Here is a 22,637-nt window from a genome sequence, read left to right on the forward strand (position 1 = left end):
CTACTCATCTGCCGTACTTGTACAGAAGGAGTCTGATTTGACTATTTTCCAAAGTAATCTCTATTAGCATATTCGTCTGCATCCCTTCAAGCTCAAAGAGCAGTAGTTTCCATGTGAGGGGTGTTTTCCTTCAGGGTAACATCATCACATATTCAGATACGGTGGAGATGAATAAACGACAGCTGAGGGAAAGACCACCTCACAGCACTGAGTAACACGCTGAGAGGTGCCCCCTGCTCTCTCAGGGTGTTTTTCAAACCAAAGCCTCAAGATCAAATAAACAAAACAGTGATTTCAATTTGAAGGCCGACAAAGGAAGTTCAGTGTGGATGAGATGAAAGGATTACAATATCAGTCACACAAAAGTCACATGGCTCTCACCAAGGAAAATGTCTTACCAAGATGAAGAAAAACAGCCCTGAGGTTTCACCCACATGTTCTCAGGTATATCTGGGTAACTGTCTTAGTTTCTCTTTCTTTCTATGCATGCACGCATCTATCTATCTATCTATCTATCTATCTATCTATCTATCTATCTATCTATCTATCTATCTATCTATCTATCTATCTATCTATCTATCTATCTATCTAGCCTGTACTTTAATACAGTGTATTTGATGTTAATAAAAGGAGATTCAGGTAGCTTCACACACAAGTGGATTGATGCCTGGTGATATTTTCTTTGTTTAATGTGAGCCTAGCCTGTATTCTGTATTGTCTGTTGTCATGTACTGACGTGCTGAATAATGAATAATTAAACAGAAAATGTGTAATTATTTAACTATACAGCAGAGTGAAAAACAACACATAGAAATAGTTCTAAAGGTAAAACGAACAGATAGTATATATTTATTATACTGACATTTTACTGACACCACACCCGCAGCAGCAATTCTTTGTGTGGTACATCTAAATGTATTTACACACGACATCAAACAGAACAAAAATATAAACCACACTTTGTCAAAGCAAGCCCTGTTTAGCAGCATCACTTGTCAGGTGGCTGAAGTATTCAGTGAGGCAGACATTCCCTTTACCGTCTCACCTCTACGTTATCTTAATGATCTCCTACAAGTGTCTAACTCCTCTGACGAGATTCAGGGGAAGAGCTGTAATCGGTGTATTTCCTCTAACCTGACAGTATTCCCTGTGAGCATTTCATCTTGATATTGAATGGAATATGCTAAAACGGTACGTGTTTGTCTGGCAGTGTAGGCCCGTTTCTACTGAGCTGAGAGCCACTAAAAAATGAGAATGGAGGGAATGATTCACTTTCATGAATATCCTTCACAAGAAGATACCATAAATGTCCTCATTCTCAAACTGGAGATGATGATGATCATGATGATGATCGTGAGTAGTGGAGCTAACTAGTGGTTGTAAACAAAACTAACTGGCAGTGACGAGATCATGACAAGTAGTTTGGTGTTGCAGTTTTGCCATCTCGGTTTCAAAACAGCAACTCGAGCTTCCGTGAATGATGCTGAAGATATTCTAAACACTTGCTGTGGAGTAAATGTTGTATATACACATTATTGTTTATTTGTCCCCAAACTTTGTGTAACATAAGTGACTTTTAGAGGTATAAATACAGAATATCTTACCGTCCATGGTTTCATACTGTATGTTTCTTGTGTATTCGTTGGTTTAGAAATTCAATAATCGAACATACTTTTACAGAGTGATTGACGCAAAAGAAACAGGAAATACATTAGAGAGAATCCGTGGGAGGAAGTGGGGCTCCCTGTTTACATCTCTGTCTTATAGTTTCCAGGCTGACAAAGAAAGACCGCAAGAACGCTTGGCGTGTAGCTGAAGTCACATGATCAGCAGAGGAACTACCAGACGCCCTGCCTTCGGTACCTTCCCACGGGCTGATATATAAACCTCTTCAACCCACATCGCAAAAACATACCAGAAAAGGCAGCGCTTGAAGAGAAAGGCAGAGTTTAAGAGTTTGTGGATACAAAACCAAAATGAACAAAACAAACTTGTTGGATTTTTTTATCTTTGGGATGGTTTCCATTCTTATAACAGGTAACTGTGTGATCAACTCAAAAGCAAATCTGCGCTAAAATGCAATTTTAAAAAAAATTGAAGTTAATTTCATGTTTTTCTTCACACAGGCTCCAGATGTGAGGCGATACACAGTGAAGTATTTGCTGCAGAAGGCTCGGATGTTGTACTACCCTGTAAATACCCTGCAATACTGATCAGCAGTCCACCTGCGATTGTCTGGAGTCATAAGGAGAAAGGGTAAGATGAAACTTCTCTTTTTTTTTTTTTTTTACATTTTTGCTATTCTCTTTCACTTTTCATCTGCAGATTAATCAGCTTTAACCCCTTAAACAACAACAAACTCCTTCCTCATTCACTAATAAAAGACTTGTATCTATTTGTTGATGACTCTGGATTGTTGTGATTCCCTTTCATCTACAGCACTATTTGGAGGAAGGAACGGAGCGGTCTGGAATACCGCGGCTCTCGATGGTCCCAACGTGTGCAGTGCCCCCACCTCCAGCTTGATAGTGGCACATTCAGCATTCAGATAAACAACGTGACAGAGGACGTTGTTGGACTTTATTCCTGTAAAGTGGACCTTAGAAACCAAGTGATTGAAAAGCAGGTCATGCTCAGACTTATTAAAGGTAAGAAGCACTAATTGAGCACGCCTACACTCACTAATTACAAAAGACCACAGAGCTTTTTACCATATAAAAAAGTAATATTTATTTGTGATATAAAAGTGTGACCAATAAAATAAATATTAAACATCTGTAGTATGTAGTATTTACTGTAAATTGACAGAAATCTCACTCTCTTCATTTACAGTGTCCTTTTCTCCACCGGCTCCCCTCTCTGGGAGCAACACTCAACTGTCTTGTGCTTTGAAACCTTGGCGTCATGGCGTCTCTGTGGAGTGGATGTTAAACAACAATCCATATTTGCCTCAGGCTAAAACCGGCTTGCACGGCGACAAAGTTTCAAGGGTTTTAAGAGTCACCGAGAAAGAGAGCGGAACCTGGACCTGCGTCGTGACGTACAAAGGAGAAAAGGGCCAAGCTTCAGCAGCTCTGGATGTGAAAGGTGAAATATTAAGCTGGACAACTGATTTATGAAGCTGTTGGATAAAGTATTTTGTGCTCTTAACAATTTTCTTTCTTTCTTTCCTGCACAGGAATCATCCAACCACCCAAAGATAACGCCAAGGTTTACGCTACTGTGGGGTCTCCGGTCACTCTCCCCTGTGTGTTTTCCTCTGGTTTAAGAACTTTGAGCGCAGGCTGGGAGAAAATCAATCCTGTGTCTCCATCCACCCGCGATCTCCAACTGCTTTCTTTGGCTTCGTCCTCACCTGATCGGCTCCGCTGGGATAGGTCTATCCGTATTAATGAGGTCACATACGAGGACGAGGGAAAGTACAGATGTAGTGGGAATGTAGGACAGCAAAGGTTGACTCGGACTTTGCAGCTCGTTGTTGCTAAAAGTAAGTTTCTGATCTTTCAGTTTGAGGGAAAATTCAATGCACTTGTATTTTTGATATAAAATCATTTCTCTTGTTTCTTTTCTCAGTCGTCCGCTTAAAGCAAAAATACTCAACGATGCTGACCTGCCAGCTGAGCGATGCAAGCGAGGTCACCGAATACGAGTGGGCTCATGTGACCTACGATGAAAATGGCACCGCGGTTGTTGGGTCCATCCAGAAGGGAAAGGATATAATCATTACCGACGGGTCAGAGGAGAGCTGGGGCGAATGGACATGTAGTTTCTATGGGCAAGATGGCCTTTTGGGGAATGTGACATACAATACTCATCTGATGAGTAAGTTCTCATTTTTGGTGTTTTTCTACTTCTGCTGTGCTAAAAAATAAATATTAACTATAAAGAACATTAAAACCTTTTTTTAAATGTTTATTTTATATTTTTGCAGGTGGTCTGAGCGGACAGAAATCCTCAAGCGCATCAAATAACACCGCCACAGTGGTCGGCCTCAGCTTTCTCCTCATTGTTCTGCTCCTCATTGTGGCTCAGATGTACAAGAACCGCCAAAGGGTAAAAAAAACAAAATTTGTAATTTTGAAAAATCGCATAGAATAAATATGAAAGCGTGCATTCACAGATTATATCTGTAGAGATTACCTCAAATAACGCTGTACATCTCTTCCCCACAGAGGAAAAGGATCTTTCAGTATCCCGCCCTGGAGACCATTGTTCATACCATCTCCAACGAGCGGGAGGAGAGAGAAAGGAACCGGGAGAAAATCTAAGGACACATAAAATTCGAGGCTTCGCTGGAAGAATTTCAGAGCACTAAATTGAAGCAAAATCTCTTGCCGCCTGCAATATGTTGAGAGACTCTTGTTTACACAGATTTTGTAAATATTTTCAGAGCAGATACTGTAGCAATGCTGTTTCATTCGAACAAAAATGAAATGCACTATATCCTGTGTTTCAGCTGTGCATGTTTTAAACTGTTGTATGTGTGACGATTTACATTTGCTTTTAAATGACAAACTGAGAACAAACTGCTTGACAAATAAAGAGCATTTAACAGAAATACATCGATTTTTGTTTATTACACGTATGCACAGTCGAATTATTGTTGGTCAGTGGCAGAGAACTATTGGTGCTCGTATAAATAAAATACACAGCAACTTAGAAAACAAGTTTCAGTATTTACATCAAACACTAGCTCTATAAACCAAACACTGACTACATTTATCGCTATTTTACATTCACTTCAGAATAATTAATGGTCCAAAATTCAGACAGTGAGGACCGATGTGCTACAAATAAAATATTTGTGCAAAGAAGTATCTTTTGTAAATCTCCTTTCCCTCCTTAGGTTGCTTCAACTTTTTATAAAAAGTCTACCATCCTTGTCAATTCATCGCTCTGAAATTAAGATCCACATCCATCTTCTTGCTCCGACAGTTTTTAGCCAACCCACTGCGACTGACCTCAGCTAGCTGGCTGGCAGTTTAGCGCTGAAACCACTCTGTGGCTACAGCTGCAATGCCGCTTTCACGCTACACCTGGCTGCACTCGCCATCTTCTTGCTCCGACAGTTCGCTGATACCACACAAGGCCAAAGATTGGTTGATTTCCTCCAGAAAACCATTTGTGGAAGGACGTAAATGATCATTAACTTCTTCGTCATCAAAGCACCAGCCGGGCCAATCCACATTTACACCTTCTGCAAACACACTGAAAGGGGGAAACAGAAGGTCAAAGGTCATCATTCTTTCAACATTTACCGGGTCACAATCAGGTGACCCCTTAAAGAGCTTTTAGTCTACCTCAAGTCGGATGATGCATTTTTAATAAGCACATATATATAAAGCAATGTGCTTTCAGTGACAACATTAAAGATAAACATGCAGAATGTCCATGTTTACCATTATGTTGCTTTTAGTACAACATATTTATTGATGCTTTAAGGTGCACATCGCTCCGAGTGTAAAGCTGTGTAAACACAGGCTTAAAGTGTTAACTGAGTCTATAAAAAGATTAAAATTACATTTTATATTACTAATTTGACTCTGAAGAGTTGCAACTAATGTTACTAAACTGATGTAGAGGAGGCTATTTTAATTAACGGCGTAGTGAAGAAGAAGTTCAAAATAGTAAAAACAAAAACACAGTAAAAGTAACTCTATACTTCAGTACTTATATCTCTGTTTTCTATAGCATGTAGAATGATATATTAATACATATTATATAGATATTATATGTTACATAATACCTGTTATAATGTATAATGCATAAGCATTATGTATAATGTTATGTATAAAGATCCACAGTTTTCAATATTGTAAGAACACTAAATTAGAATGAATGTTCCAACAATAATTGAGGAATTATACATACTTTTTACTAACCAAAAGAACAATATTTAAATTTAGAAAAAAGTAAATAAAGATATTTTAGGAGTGCTGCTGACTCCGGCATAAAAAACGAACTTTAAAACAAGAAAAATGTTTTTTTTTCTCAGTGTTTTGTGAGAAAGAAATTTGCTTCATTATTATTCATTATGTTAATCAAAACCTAAGCGTGCTTATAGCACATTGAGGTTAGAGACAGTAACATTTCCACTGGAACAGAACGGTCTATTTGTTACCAGCCTACACCTCACTGAAAACTCATTTAAAGATTAGAAGCTTTATGGGCTTAAAGATATATTTAAAAGTGATGCGTGCTAACTCTGTCCACTATTTTAAGTCAGTGAGTTTTTTTAGTTAAATGTCTGATCTGCACTACAGCGTAAACTATTTGCTTCAACTCAGTCTGTCAGTATGTGGGGCACATGAGAGAAAGCAACCCACCCGACCCCACTGTGGTCTTTACTGTGGTAAGTGCAGTATGCAGCAGAAATCAGCAGCAATGCAAAGCATTATGAAGATACAAATACTGTAATACCACAAGTGACTTCAAATGTCAATGGAAATTTTAATGTAACAAATCTTCTTTGAACATTATGGAAAACTGTGGCTTTTAAGGCTCAATTTGCTCTGTTTCATCTTGATAACTTAGCTATTCTGAGGAAAGCTTTTATACCCATAACGATCTAAAGATAAAATATGTAATATGTAAATCTTTTGAGTTGATATGATAGGTGCATGTTTTCTCTGATTGTTGTCTGTGTGTGACAGTAAATGTTCAGGGCTGTTGTTTTACATGTATTCCTTATGTCTTTATTCTTAGAGGATGAAAATCACTTGCCTGGCAGTAATCACTTGTTTTTAAATGTTCAGTAGTCCTGGTAGTGCTTGTTTACAGCTCTGTGTTTATTCTCGGACTCTACTAGAGTAGCTTTGCATGATTCACAGTTCAAAAATTTATCTTGTAATGGGCTTTGTTCCAGCCTCAGGCTGAAATAAGCCAGCTTTCTTCTCATTAATGCCTCTAAAAAATAAAAGTTTTCTGAACAGCAGGTGGGTGGGGTGCACGCTCTTACAGTCAGTGCAGTGTGCCTGAGAAGACCATATTAGGGATATGGCCCCTCTTTGACGTCATTCGTAGGTTGAAACGAACATTTAGAGCGAAACAAAAGCCTGAGCTTTTCATTTGCGGGGATTAGATAAATGACAGAAAATGGAGGAGGATAAAAGGTCCCTTTTAAATAAAATGTGAATAAGAATGAAAACAAAGGGAACTTATCACTGCCATATACTGACCTGTTCCCCTGCTCATCTTCATCTCCATCTACCAGCTGCTCCTTCCATCCTTGACTCACGCTGAGGGCCTTGGGTCTTGCTACTTCCACTTCCTCCAAGTCTGTGTCTCTGTCTCCATCACTGCGTGACGGCGAAGATGTGGCAGAAAATGAGGGAGAAGGAGAAGGGTATCTTGACCTCAGAGTTGTTGTTTTTAAATTTCTGTCTTTTTTAAATCCTCCTCTCCCCCTGTCTCTGTCTTTCGCTCTTTCTAAAAGGCCCTCCAGTCGTGAGGAATGTTCATCGTCTGTTTGGGGTGGCGTGTGTAAGCTACTGGGGCGAAGTTTGGCTTTTCCTTTTGGTTTCATGTTGGAAACAGAAGAACTTCTGTGGGTTTTTATTTTGGGCTTTTTGTTTTCCAACTTCCTGTCAGGCAGCTCAGATTCAGAGAAGGCTTGGGGATCAGAAAAGACTCTATCATTCCAAAACGTGTCTGGGTTTGACTTCAGGGTGCCCAGTTTGAGTGTCTGCTGTGGATCAGATTGGCAGGGCATGTAGATAGGAAGAGAGTTTCTTTTCAGCTTTGGGTTGTAGTCTGAGCCAAAATTAGAGGAAGAGTAGTTGTTTGAAGCAGCCCCAGTTTGTTCCAAACTCTGAAAAAACTCCTTAGATGTGCGAAAAGTGGCTGGATTTGTGCTGACTGGTCTCCTCCGTTGTATCCCAGGAGACTTCATATTTCTGGAGACCCACGCCTGTTGAGGTGTCTTAGTGTCTCCAAACAGACTGCCACTGGAATTTCTCCCTGCGTCCTGGTTCACGGAGAGGGAATCTGAGTCTTTTCTTGTTAATATTTCTTGTTGAGTCTGCTGTCTTAAAAACTCAGGTCCCTTCATTATTATCGGTTGATAATTAGATTGTAAAGTGTCATCTTCATTTGTTGGGTAGTCAACATCTGGGAGTTCACCTGGTAAAAAACTGTATTTTCTTACGGTGTTGTGTTTAAATGCAGCACTTGTGAGAGAATCCAGAGGAGGGAAAGACTGTCTCAAAGTCATGCTCTGCTCCTCTGTCATCTGAGATTCAACAATTCTGTCTTCATCCTCCCCCTGGTTTCCACTTTGATCATGTCTCACTCCCAATTCTATCCATTCATGTCCCCTGAAAGCCGGTGAACGCCTCTTGCGCCCGATTTTGTCCTCAGTGTAATTGGGCTCTGTGCACCAAAAAGGTAACTCACTTTTATTAGTGGTCATCTCATCTGGAGATTGATACGGTTCTGGCTCTGCCAACCCATTTATCAAGTTAGAGATAAAAGTATCATCAGTGGATTCGTCCATCGAGGTCTCCATTCCTGGCTGTGCAACAGGTTGTTCTTCTGTCTCCACATCGTCTGTCTTTGCTTCTTTAACAGGGTTTTCATTTTGCTGGTTTGTCTCTGTCTCCTGTCTGTGGTGCTCTGCCTCTCTCAACTGCCTCAGTGTTTCCTAACAAACCATCCAAAGAAAAAAAGTGACTCAACTGGTTCACACATAAAAACACCCATTTACCACCTACTGGTTCCACACATTTCCACCAAAATGTTGAAAGTACTGCCGTCACGCTCTAACGAAGGAGCTACGACATGAAATTAATAAATGGCTTGCAAATGCAGCCCACAGATTCTATCTGCCATTCATTTTTACATGAAGTACCCCAAGTTCTACTAGCAATACTATGTCAATACTATGTTTTAGATGTTTTATGAAACTGGATTGAATTGTGGGCGGGTACTGAAAAGGCACCTTTGAAAATAAAAGCCTATTTTAAATTCTTAATTTCTTTTACTGGACTTTCTCAAGATAAAATTTAACCAGGATCTGCAGTTTGGGACAAATCTCCCCGTTTGGGGCAGTACAAAAAAATCAGGCAGTCTTGTAAAGTTTTTCGCAGGACTTAAAATGAATTTTTTTTATCAAAAAACAAATGCTAGATAGACCAAATATGACAAGTTGTGCAACAAAAATGAAAATATCTGTGGATATATCAGTGAAAATATCACATCAACAAAAGCCAAATTCAGGAGGTTCAGGATCGGACTCTAATCAGAACTGAAAAAAAAATAATTTTGTTATATATATGCATATTTTTAATTTTTGGAGCCAACTTTGCAGATAGTCTGATAACTCAGATTTAGTTCAAAATATATTGGAAGGCATTAAAAACACAACAATGTGCTGCACAGTCACTTCACATGCCGGCCTTTTTCCACTGCTCTACATACCACTGACATAGACTGGCTAGCAACAAGAACATCCGCTTAAGCTGAGACAAAACATAACTCAAGTGCACAATGATACATTTCCACTGAGAAGATGGAAAATTATGCAAAGCAGGACAGTAAAAAGTAGGCATGCATTCTTGCAGCTTTCTGTTCTAACAGGTGACGACAAAGTAACTTTTATCCATCCTTCCTTTTATCCCCAGTGTACAGCAGCTGAGCTGTTCTGGTCCCCTCCCCAATTGGACCATTAGTGACATGTTTAGTTTTCCTTAAACAGCTGGCTGCCTGAGTAGTGTCCAAAAATGATATGGGTTTCTCTGCTAACAAGGCCAGGGATGGAGTTGCTCTCACTTCTGGAAATCTGGCAGAATTAAATATTTTTCTGGAGGAATTTAAAAAAAGATTCCAAAACATGACTATCCAGAGTCATGACTGAAAATAGGTCACTGAGCTTGTGTCTTATTTATATCAGTGTTAAAATAGCAACACTGTAACACTGAATGGCTGCAATAAGAAGATGCTTTTAAAGTTCTGTCAACTATGTGGGGTCTAAACCAAAACCTGACACTGTCATTCTCATAGCAAAGGGTATGGTGCTCTTACAGATAAAGTTTAAGCCAGACTACAAAGATTTCAAAATTTCTAATATTTTATTTTATTTTCTGATACCTTCGCTTGGTCGATGGTGGACACCCATATGGAGCAATTCTCTGAGGTGCTGGCGACAAGTATGACGACATTCATAGCACTCTGAAGCTCACCTACCTCCACAAGGAGAAATGAATCTGAGAGAAGCAGACAGACAGTTAGATTGTTCTTTTTATAATAATTAAGCTACATCCAAGTGTCTCGACTCTAGTCTAAAAGAAAGTGCTACACACAGCCATCTTTCAGTGGTATGCAGTACATCCTGTCGAGAGCCAGAGGAGGTCGAACCACCTTCAGCCGCTCTGTTTTCTTCTGGACTTTGGTGAGTAGAAGCACATCTGAGAAAAGCAGAGCCACCAACTCCAGCTACATCATACCAAGAAAAGGGGAAAAAATTAATAAATACAAAGTAATTTGTAGTAGTTTTGAGGAACGCAAATTAAAATCATAATAATTAAGTGCACAGTTTTTGCTCACTTTACTGTCTTTCCTGCCTCGAACCTTCAAGCTCTCCTCACGCAGCAGCTTGCGTACAACTTCAGAACCTACACCTTTGATGGGGCACGTTAGGTCAAACTTGCAGACTTCTTGGACATGCTGTCAATGAAATCAACCTCATGTAAATATCAAAAGCATTTCAAAAGAATAGAGGTAATATCTTTTTGAGTTTCCTGTTCACTACATTACACGCACTAGTGATTATAAACTCAACACTGACCTGCTGCATCTCACCAATATGTAACCCACTCTTGTGTGAATCCCACCATTTAGAAAACCACAACAATAACCTCAGTGCCCACAGAACTTAGTCATTACAGCACTTCGTGCTTTACATCCACAAAACAAGGTAAACACAGATGTGACATCTAAGCTCTCGCATCTTTGAATTAAACTTTTTCTCTTCTCCAGATTTCAAGCCACACAAACATCAATGCACTTTTTATGTATAATGCACTGTGTAGACTTTATTGCAGTAAAACAAAAGTACACTTTCAACACAGAATGTCCTCTGGGCTTAAGAATGAAGTAAGTCTGTTTATTTTTTGTTGAAAGGTCAATCCATAAGCTACAAAATAACTCCAAAGAACAGAAAAAAGTGACAAAATGATGACAAAGATGTGTTTTACCCTGTCGATTTCCTCATTTAGTCCATCCACCTCATACCCATCCAACCTCTGAGCAGAGATGTTGAGTGCGTGTTGCTCATCTTTTAGTCGCAGGTAGTCATTGATACCTTCCAAAAAATTATTTACACTGAACAACTGTACAGGGGAACAGACAAAGGAGGCCAGTGTGATGCAATGACTCACATATTGCATCTATAAAGGGAAAAACATTCTGTGGTGAATTTAAAAGGATTTTATTTAAAGGTATCTAATCCTCACCATGCCTCTGAGTGTGTGCTCCACAGGAGGGTCCTGAGTGTGTTTGAGCACAGCTTTGAGCAGCAGGGGATACTTTGTGATCCTCTGATGGGGTTTGGCCTGCATGTCTCCAAGACGCATCCGATCGCCCTGAGGATGATTCTCTACCCACTGGAGAGGACAAAAAAACACAAGAATATAAACTCAACTTGATGCTTTCAAAATAAAACTGATAGCCTGACAACCAAGTTTTTTAAAACTATCCAGTTAAGTTCAAGACTCATTGTAATAATGCAGAATTTGTGTAGTTTTGCCTCTGTACAGCACAACAGCGGATGTTACGTGACTAAACAGCAGGCATTCAACTTCAATTCAATGGGTTCAAGAAAAAAAATTAATTATTCAGCAATTTAGAAAAAATTTCTTTACGCATCTAGACAGAGTGACAAACAGTTTCATGGTCTGTTGTTATTTCTTCACAATGAAGCAGTCATAATATCTGCAAGTGATTCAAAGTTCCCAGTAATTTTGAATACGAGGCCCAAAGAGATGTGAGGGAAAGTGAAATAGATGTCACACAAGACATTGTGACAGAATTATTTCCACGTTTAAGACAAACAAGACCAACAACAACACAGCAACTAATCAGGTCATAAACATTGTCAAGGAGGTGGCTGCATCATTATCAACATCTACAATCAACAGACGCCTCCATGAGTGCAAATATAGCACATTTACAACAATGCTCAAACCACTGGGTACGCTCAAGAGCAGGAAGGACAGATTAGATTTTTCCATAAAACTACATATGCTACATATATCAGACTTATCCGAATGCTACAAAACCGATCGGGCAGGGCTTCACAGTGCAAATGGATAGTGACCCGAAGCAAACTGGAAAAGCAGTCCAAGAGTTTCTCAAGGCAAAGACACGACACGTTCTGCAATGGTCAAGTCAGTCACATCAAACAGAGCAGCTTTTCAGTTACTGAAGATAAAACGGAAGGCGGAAAAAAGAAAACCACAAACAGCAGCAACTGAATTTTGCTTCACCGAAGGCCTGGCAGAGCATCTCAGGGAAACAGCATTTAATGATGTCCATGGCTTCTACACTTTGTTAAACCCTTTGAATTACAGCAAGTCCTGCTGTACCACCACGAGTAATCGATGGAAGGAGCAGATTCAAAGAAAGTCAATTCAATCACATATTGATCATTTGATTAAAAACCCACTGTGGTGATGTGGAGAGACAGAATTGAAAAAAAAAACCTGTCTTTATCTAACGAATGCACTAATTATATATTTGATAAAATCATCGACTTCACAGTGATTAAACAAGAAGGTGAAGACAATTCACAGAAGTCTCTGATTTCTCTATAATTTTATTAATGAACTGCCAGAAGACTCTGTGACTGATATCAGAACCACCTCTAAAACCTTCTGAATGAAACTATAACTGGAAAAAGAAAAAAACCTTAAATGAGTTATTTTTGTTTTAACAGCCACACCCTCATTGCCCAGTAAGCGCCAGTTCTTGGTAAAGGAAGGCTTTAACTGTTAAACACAAGGTAGCACTAGCTGATTCTGCTGGAAATATCTACAAATATAGAACTGGTTTTAGTTTAAATATGATTATGTTCATCTAAAGGTACTTTCTGACTCGTCACAGCGATGTTTGTGATGATTCTGATTTTTTCGACACCAGACGTGACCATCCCCACAAGGATTTCGCTTCTTCTCTCAGGGACAAAGTGAGGATCGTTTGCCTGTTAGCCAAATATGTAAGAGGTGTTGTAGGTCACACTCTTCTTGCAGCCTCTTTTCCCATAAATCTTCTGCACAAATCTTTGTGAACTAGATATCTTTCACACCGCTGTTAAGGCTGAATCATTTGGAGAAGACGTTGGTGCCCGTCAGGAAGCAGCTCTAAGAAGTCGCCCACAAGCTTATGAAAACATTACAAACCACAAAACACAACCGATAGCAACTGAACTTTTAGTCAGTCATTAAAATGAATTACATTGAAATAATAACTGGGTTAGTGTGGGAGAGCAATTCTTTGATCTTCAGATGTATAGAATGCATGCACAGGCTGTATATGGATGTTACTGCTGCTTCACTGTACCTGGACGTAAGTGGAGAAATGTAGGTTGTTCTCCATCTGCCTGTGCGAGAATTCAAGATTGTCTTCCTCCTTCAGGCAGTATTCATGATAGGAAGAGAAGCGTTTATGAAACTGGGGGAAAAAAGAAAAGGATAAGTCCCCATAAAGTCACATCAGTATGTTTATCATTATTATTAACGATGCAGAGGTTAGCGCTAGCTTTAACGCCGCCATCTAGTTAAATATGCCTTTTTAACCCTTGGATACTTCACTTTGCTCCATTGTGACGCACATGAAGAGCTTCAAATTTCCCTGTTGCATGAACAGTTACGCCCATAGTTTGTTGGACAAAGACACCATTTCTTTGCAGTTTTGCCTCTGTACACCACCGCAGTGAATTATTACTCAAATAATAAACATGTGATTGAAGTGCAGACTTGGATACTTGGTTTAGTTTTATCTACAGTAACTGTAAAAGCTGCTGTTTCAGGTTGAGACCTGGTGACTGACTTGACCATTTCAGAATATCCCATTTCTTTGCTTTGAGAAACCCTCGGGTTGCTTTTTTTTAGTCCTCATCCTTTTGCAGTCTGATCAGTTTTACAACATATGGATGAATGCTGAGTACTGTTTAATCTGGCTACCTTGTTCTTCAGTATACCCAGCGGTTTGCACCTTGCTGTAAACCCTCTGCATTTAAATTCATCAAGGCGTCACTTGATTGTAGACGGTGACAATAGTACACCTACCTCCCCACAAGTGTTATTGACTCGGTTAGATGTTGTGAAGTTGTTTTTTCTTAATCATGGAAGTAATTCACTAATAATAATATACAGTAATAATATAAAATGAGCATTATAAGATAATAACCTTGTCATCATGCACTTTAGTTATCTTCCTCGGTCTTTCTTTTGGTTGAGCTGAGCTGGTTCACATAGTCTTTATTTTTAAGACTGTACCTTCTTTACTTATTGGTTTATTTATCTGTCTTGGTTTTCTTTTCTTTTTCAGTCCAGTGATGACCTCCCTCACTTGCATCGACACCTCTTTGACTTTCGATGCTTTCTGGAGCAGTCTAATTTGTCCTTCCTGTTCTTGCGCATAACCAGCGGTTTGCATCTGGTTATAAACCTGTTTATTGTTCAAGAAGGCGTAGATCTTTATAATGATATCCCCCCTCACCCACTTCACTTACCCCCCCACCCACTTCACAAACTCCCCACCCTCATACTATGTTCTTGACTCGGTTAGTTGTTGTCTTAACTGTGGAAATAATTCTGTCATCATGCACTTTGCCATTTTCTTCTGTGGTCTTTCCGGTCTACTGTTTGTACTGTCGCTCTGATAAGTTTGTGTGGAGTTTTCAGTGACAGCCTCCCTCACTTGCACTGTCAACTTTGGGCCTTATATTTAAAATTACTTTGAAAAGCTTTAAAACAAAAACCCAGCACTTCAAAAATTGTGTCTGGTTCATTTGCCATGAAAGAACAAGCCAACAGATATCAGCTGGCCATAAAACTGTCCATCAGTCAGGTGTGCATTTTTACAAGTTTGTAAAAATGGAGGACTTTGTATACAAATGTCTGTAATGCCCCAAAGAGTTTATGCAAGGTTTTTGCAAAACCCATAAATTAAAGCTCAGAGTCTGCTCTTCAATTGCATCTTAACTGCTTCATTTAAAATCCACTGTGATGGTGTACAGAGGCAAAACCACAAAAACTGTGTCTTTGTCCTAAAACAATATGCACATAAATTTATACAAGTAGGCCTAGAAAAATGGCAGAATATATAAACATATCCCAAGTGTTTCCACCTGCAGGACTACTTTTATGTATTACTTCATTGTACGTGAGTAAATGTGCTTATATGTCATACATCTGGTGGATGTTTTGTTCCAAAACAACGTGCAGAAAAGCAAACTCATGTGGAAACAAAACCTGTACCCACATAGAGGTGAAGCATGATGTAAGAGGTGCAAATGAAGGGGGGAGACTCTATAACTGACCGGTAATATAAACTGTCTGCACGTACAGTATCATTCAGACTGGAGGGGAGGGGGGGGGACTTACCTGGAGACATCCAGGGTCTAACCTCATGGGGTCAAAGGGCTTGCCTGTTTTTCGCGCTTCCTGTAACATCGGATAAACCACCTCCTGCCAGAACTGCTGATGTTCTTCGAGGATGGAGGGGAGGTTGGAGAAAAGCTGCTCGGGGGTCACCTTTTAAAACAGGAAGTGCGACAAAAATAAAAACATGTGTTTAACTCCCCTGCTTTGCTATATTTTCCGACTTCTCAGTGGAAATGTGTTGTTGTGCTACATGTTCCACTTGCACTCGAGTTGTATTTTGCCTCATCTTAAGCGGATGTTCTCGTTGTTAATCAATCTATGTCAGTGGTAAGCAGAACAGCGGAAAATAAGTCCTGCAGGTGAAGTGACTGTGCAGCAAACTGTTGTGTTTTTAGTATTTAAATGATAATGCATGCTTTGCACACTGACCTCCTGGAGAAATCCTTTTTGGTGCAATTGGACAAGAGCCGCAATAACCAACTGTGGGAGGCAGACACAACTTTGTTATACATCCTGTTGAAACTCCCTTTCTCCGCTCTGAAACTTTAATGTAACTGACTGTAAGCAGCTAGAGAGTGACATCTTACGTCTTTTATAATAAGCAGCTTGTTGATGAAGGTGAGTTCAGTATAGACAAACTCCCACAGCGCCTCCTGCTGGTGTCTCTGCATTTTTGACATTGTCTGAAAAGAGGAAGCAGAAGAAATGTCAGGGTCATCAGAAAGAATGTCAAATGTGCATATTGTGTAATGATTATTGCCATCAACGAGTCCCACAGCCAGAATAAGGCCAACAGAGTATCAGTTCCTCTATTACTGTTTGCCACCCCCACAGCCAACAGTTCACACGGGACACAAGCTCAATTGTTCCTGCCAGTAAAATGTGCTTTTATTTCCTAAAAAGGCAGTGCATAAGAAGCATGTACAATGGCATGGTTTACTGAAATAAACAATTTGTGGACTTCATTTAGACCACATGAGAATAAACTACAGGATGTCAGGCCTTGGCCAATGAATTGATCTGTTTTGTTCTTTTAATTTGATTTGTTGGCAGTAAGAAAAAGAAATATATATATAACGATAGGGCCCGTACTGAATGAGACTGCACTATATCTGTCCAGCTCGTCTCCAGCGTGGTTCCCTGACTTTCCTCGTTCCATCGCCACCTGAGATCCTCTGACAGAGAGAAGGCCTCCAGGACTTGCTTCAACCCATCCAGTTGACTTCGCTCCTGGGAAGTTGTCATAAACCATGAGAATAAATAAATAACAAAGAAGAAGAAAATAATCAGGCAGGGAAATGAGGGGAAAATATGACGCTCTACTGAATCAGTCCTTCCTTAATAGAAATAGATGTTAGTTTTGGCCACAGGTACATCTAAAAGTATGACAGTGGAACAGAATGAACTGCACTGCTGCTGTGAATTTGGGCGTTTGAGTGGGCGTTTGAGTGGGCGGTTGCCTTTACAGCAAGTCTGTATCTGTTCCTTAGAAAACCAGTATGTAGTTTGATGAGCACAGCACAATACCTCAGACGCTTTGTCAGACACTCCCTGGCTGAACAGGACTTGTTTGAGTGCAGTTCTGGGTTTGGCTCCTGCAGAAGTTCCTTTACTCAGAGTTCCAAAGTCATTCGCGACCTTTTGCTTCGTTCGCCTCTGGAAGCACAAAAATGCAGCGGGACATGTGAGCATGTATGCACAAGAGAGGATTGCAATGAAAATAAATGAACTGAAACAGTGTAACACACCTAGAACTGAATCTAAACTTAATGCACGGTACTTCGGTACAGAAGAAGTATTTTACAAGTCAAGGTTTTTGACATCTTAGTGAAAGTACAGGGATTTTTATCAATAAAACATTTAAATAGTCAAAGTAAGAGTGCTTCAAGTGCCAATTTATAATTTTCATAATGACATATTTTTAATATTTAAGTTGCATAAAGTGCTGATCTCTATAAAAATCAGTATAATGTATGAAAAATACTTCAACTGGTTTTAAATACTAAGTTGTCCAGAATAAGTCAATAAGCTGCAAAACAAAAAAGGAATAATGGGTTTCAGCCTATAAACATATACAAGAAAATTACCTTAATTAAAGTACTCAAGTAAATCTACTTAATTTAACCTCCACTGGTGCCAGAACAGTAGGCTTGCCCCATCCTTACAATTCTGTCCCACTCCACTTGCCTGATAGCCGATTGTGCTGTACTTGTGTTTGTCTGCTGCCCTCTTGTGGTGGATGTTTAGGTCTGCAGCTTTCCCGTCAACGACATCAGGCTCTCTGGTTTCCGTCTCCCTCTGCCTCTCTCCATCCACAGTCTGCAGCACCGTTTCTTCCATTGGTGATTCACTCCCCCCTCCGTTGTTTACATGCTGTGCGTTTGGGATAAGGCTAAAGAGGAGCACACAGAGTTACTCAGTGCCATTATAAAGTGTGTGATGACTTCTTCAAAAAGAAAACAGTCCTTTCACAGGACTTTTATTAGGACTTTTTTTTAAATCCAATGAGTAAATGCACATCAGACTCACAACCTAGATATAATGATAAACTGAATTATCATTAAACTCAGTGGCAAGCTCCAGATCATTCATGGCAAATCCCACTTTAAAAATACTTTTCAGGATTCCCATCAGTGACACAGTTTGAGTGTAAGCAATCAGTCCAAATGAACAGCTAACAGTCCAACATAAATGCACAGCAAAAGGTACGCCATTTAGAGCCATGTTTCATTTTAAATAGTCTTAAAAAAATACGTAAAATTAAGAAAACTCAATACATGTCAGAACTTATAATTGTGTTCATTTATTTAAAGATTTAATTTAACTTAAACAATTTAAGTTTATTTAAGTGTCGTTCTGGTCTGCTGCTCGCCGCCCTCGCAGGAACCCTGATTGGGCTGTCAACCATCAATCTCTAGCCCACCTGCCCAAGGCGCCCACCGCGATTAGCAAAAAAGAAAATACTCCACTCAACTTCGGTCTTCTAAACATTCGTTCATTGACGAGTAAGGGACCTCTCATCCAAGACCTCCTATCTGACCGTAAGTTTGACTTTTTCTGCTTAACTGAAACCTGGCAACAACCTGATGACTTTTCTCAGCTAAATGAATCTACTCCTCTGGGGTTTGTTTACTTTTCCAAACCCCGCTGCTCAGGTCGTGGGGGTGGTCTCGCGATCTTTTTTCACCAGCACTTGAAAGTCCTGTCAGTTAATGTTGATTCCTTTAGTTCTCTAGAGGTCCTTGCATGTGAGCTGACTGGACCCATTCCCACCATCATAGCTACTGTATACCTCCCCCCCCCCCCCCCCCCCCCCAAACCTAACCCTGTCTTCCTCAGTGACTTTGCTAATTTACTAACCCATTTTTCATCTCTCTCCCCAAATGTGATCTTGGTGGGAGATTTCAAAGTTCACGTGGACAATAATGACCTTCTGCTCACCAGAGACGTTTCCTCCTGTCTCGAAGGCTCTGAATTTAAGCAATTTATCAACTTCCCCACTCACTCTAAAGGACACACCCTGGACTTGGTCTGCTGTTCTGGTCTTACTCCCTCGAATCTTTCTGCTACTGAAATCCCCATAACTGACCACTTCCTCCTTTCATCTAACCTCACTCTCTGCTGCTCTTCTACCAAGCCAACCCGTCTCATCTCGTTCCGCAACATCAAGAACATTGATATGGACATTCTCGCTACCAGTTTGGACAATGTTCAGATTCCGGACTTCTATTCTACTCCTGATGATTTGTTGTTATATTATAATAATTGTCTATGCACTGTCCTTGATTCTCTGGCTCCTGTAAAAACCCACTCTGTTTCCTTCGCTCGCTCTGCTCCCTGGTTTACCTCTGACCTCCGAGCTCTGAAGGCCAAAGCTCGGCAGCTAGAGCGTAAATATAAGAAATCTGGTTTAACTGTTGATTCAGAAATCTATAAATATCACGTACTTCAGTATAAAGACTCCATCAGCAAGGCCAAACAAAGCTTCTACTCTGGTATTATCAGTTCTTATGAGGGTAATGCAAGGACTCTGTTTTCAGTTCTCAACAAACTAATTCAACCCCCCAACGCTTTACGACCGCACTTCTATTCCTCTGAAACCTGCAACTCCTTGACGCTGTTCTGGACTACGAAAATCAATAACATCCACCAGCAACTCAGATCAAATGTTGTGTCTGTGCCCTCTCCAGAACCTTTTCTCCTTTTTGAGCCATTTTCCACTTTTCATCTTCCAGATTTATCTGATATTTCCGAGTTCATATGTAAATCAAAGCCTGCCACATGTCATCTTGACCCCATGCCCACAGGGCTTGTGAAATCCTGCCTCTCTTCTTTACTCCCACTCATCTCTGCTATCATTCACTCTTCTCTCACCACCGATATCGTTCCCTCCTTATTCAAGACTGCTCCAGTCACTCCTATACTGAAAAACCCTTCTTTAGATCCTAACAACTTTAACAACCTCCGTCCGATTTCCAATCTACCCTTCATTTCTAAGATACTCGAAAAAGTGGTTGCAGGTCAACTTCAGTTACACCTGGTTAATAATAACATCTACGAGAGATTTCAATCTGGTTTTCGCTCATGTCACAGTACAGAAATTGCTTTACTTAAAGTCACTAACGATCTTCTAATCGGAGCTGACTCTGGTCTTCTCACCATTCTCGTCCTTTTAGATCTGAGCTCAGCCTTCAACACCATTTCTCACTCTGTCCTTCTAAGCAGACTTTCCTCTCTCGGCATCTCTGACACACCCCTCGCCTGGTTTCAATCATATCTCCTCGACCGTTCCCAGTTTATTCAACTAAGATCATTCCGCTCTCGTCTATTCCTTGTCCCCTCTGGTGTACCACAAGGCTCAGTTTTAGGCCCTCTTCTCTTCATAATATACATCCTCCCTCTAGGTACAATTTTCCGCAAATTTGATCTTCAGTTTCACTGTTTTGCTGATGACACCCAGTTATATCTCTCTTGCAAACCTGATTCCTCCCTCCCACCTTCCTCCCTTTCAGAATGTCTATCCGAGTTAAAATCCTGGTTTGCCTCTAATTTTCTAAAGCTCAATGAGGATAAAACTGAGATCCTCCTTATTGGCACCAAATCCAACCTTTTGAAGGCGAACCATTTCTCACTCACCATCGATAACTCCACAGTTTTCCCTTCTCCTCAGGTTAAGAGCCTTGGTGTCATCCTAAACAGTTCACTTTCCTATAAATCTCACATCAATATTCTCACCCGTTCTGCCTACTTCCATCTACATAACATTTACAGATTGCTTCCTTCTCTTTCCATCCAGTCTACGTCCATTCTTGTCCACAGTCTTGTTACCTCCCGTATTGACTACTGCAGTTCTCTTCTGCATGGTCTCCCCCAAAAATCCCTCCATAAGCTTCAACTGGTTCAGAACTCTGCTGCTCGCATTACTACCAGAACCCCTCCTACCAGCACATCACCCCTGTTCTTCGGGAACTTCACTGGCTCCCTGTGAAATTCCAGATAATATTCAAACTTCTTCTGGTCACCTTCAAGGCCATTCATAACCTCGCTCCTCCTTACCTTTCTGACCTGTTAACCACTACCTGTTCTGCCCGTTCACTTCGATCTTCTTCTTCTATCCAGCTTGCTGTACCTTCCTTCCGCCTCACCACCATGGGAAGCAGAGCTTTCAGCTGCTCTGCTCCCAGGCTGTGGAACTCTCTGCCCCCAGAAATAAGAAACATTGGTTCTCTCCCCCAACTCAAAACTCATCTGTTCAAATCTGCATATTCACTGTGAATCCACTGTTTGTTAATTTTATCTTGTGCTTTTGTTTTATTGTTCTTATTCTGCCATTGTTTTACTAAATGTTTTATCCTATTGTAAAGTGTCCTTGGGTGACTTGAAATGCGCTCATAAATAAAATGTATTATTATTATTATTAAGACACATGGCAGATTTAATGACAAACGTATTTACTTCCAATAAAAAAGATTAAATAAGCAGGACAGTCACAAAAAAAAAAGACCAGATGACAAAACCAGTCAAATACACGTGAGCTCCTGTCTGAAGTGAGCGATGCTCTAATACTGACCCACATTCTGACTTTAAAGGATCAGAGTGACACGGCGAATACCAGCAGTGAGCCGTCTGAACAGACTGCTGATCGCACTGATTAAAACAGGACACCAGCAGTTTTTAATGACTCCAGGTGTCGTTACACAGCTGTGCGGGTCAGGGTGTCACACCTGGACTTATCTGTCATTATTTCTACCTTGTAACATTTCCTGCAGTAGCTTAAGCCCCCACTCCCCACTGCACCATTTACAGCTGTAGCCTGCGGTGTCATTGTTACACTGCCAGGATTAAAGCTTCAGGTGTGTTTTACATTAACACTTTTACTAGGATTCCTACTCTCATTTGGACAGTCTGAGAAAGTATCGTAAAAGCAAAGATTCTCACACGAGCAAACAGATTCAGTACACCGCACGCATCTGCTGTCACTCTACTGTCAAACATCAGCGCACTGACTCAAGTGCTTTCATCACCATGTCATACTTGTTTACAATCACTGCCTATATCCTACTGTAACTCAGTGATCAGTGAATTATAATTATATCGGAATTACAGCACTGGATCTTCTTTAAAACATGATGATTAGTCAATAAAGACAAGCATGTTGGTAATTTTATAACTTCAGCAAGCCAACAAATCAAATCAGAGTCCGTGAATCTACACATGAGCTCTGACGTGTCAGGGCCTTGCTGTGGTCAACACATAAAACAAACTGTTCCTTCAAAGCAGTGTCTACCCTTTAACCAACAGCTGTTTTAACAGATAAAATCATAAAGTTTACCTGGACTTGGCTGAATCCATTTTGTTTCACAGAGTCATCTTTGGTTTCTGTTAGCTTTCTCCACCTCCTTTCTTTCTAGCTTGCTTGTCCCTCCCTCCCTACTCTTTTCATCTGCACCCCTTCCTTCTGCAACTGGCCTGACAGGAACGACTGGATTCTGCAGTCAACAAATCAGCACTGAGGGTTGGTTAATGTGTCGCAGT

At 40.3% G+C, this 22,637-nt stretch overlaps 2 protein-coding genes across 2 annotated transcripts; one reads left to right on the plus strand and one right to left on the minus strand.

The window, feature by feature from the left end:
- The first annotated feature begins 1,915 nt into the window (after window positions 1–1,915).
- Window positions 1,916–4,552, plus strand: lag3 (lymphocyte activating 3). Its single transcript, XM_085291769.1, has 8 exons — window positions 1,916–2,037; window positions 2,127–2,256; window positions 2,440–2,648; window positions 2,833–3,087; window positions 3,179–3,487; window positions 3,574–3,822; window positions 3,932–4,053; window positions 4,173–4,552. Exons 1-8 carry the CDS (start codon window positions 1,977–1,979, stop codon window positions 4,266–4,268), a joined length of 1,431 nt encoding a protein of 476 aa, XP_085147895.1. The 5' UTR covers window positions 1,916–1,976; the 3' UTR covers window positions 4,269–4,552.
- On the minus strand, window positions 2,758–22,576 carry plekhg6 (pleckstrin homology domain containing, family G (with RhoGef domain) member 6). The gene is made up of 15 exons (XM_085291768.1): window positions 22,435–22,576; window positions 17,790–17,994; window positions 17,130–17,258; window positions 16,695–16,832; window positions 16,190–16,285; window positions 16,032–16,082; window positions 15,603–15,752; window positions 13,555–13,665; window positions 11,451–11,600; window positions 11,193–11,327; window positions 10,543–10,662; window positions 10,299–10,431; window positions 10,087–10,202; window positions 7,179–8,641; window positions 2,758–5,208 (listed from the first exon to the last, which is right to left on the minus strand). The coding sequence occupies exons 1-15, from the start codon at window positions 22,452–22,454 to the stop codon at window positions 5,031–5,033; spliced, it is 3,195 nt and encodes a 1,064-aa protein (XP_085147894.1). The 5' UTR covers window positions 22,455–22,576; the 3' UTR covers window positions 2,758–5,030.
- Between the last annotated feature and the right edge of the window lie 61 nt (window positions 22,577–22,637).

This window comes from Mchenga conophoros, linkage group LG11 (assembly GCF_057382185.1).
Source record: "Mchenga conophoros isolate Kocher_MC1m ecotype Shallow Benthic linkage group LG11, M_conophoros_male_GT1.1, whole genome shotgun sequence".
Classification (NCBI taxonomy): domain Eukaryota; kingdom Metazoa; phylum Chordata; class Actinopteri; order Cichliformes; family Cichlidae; genus Mchenga; species Mchenga conophoros.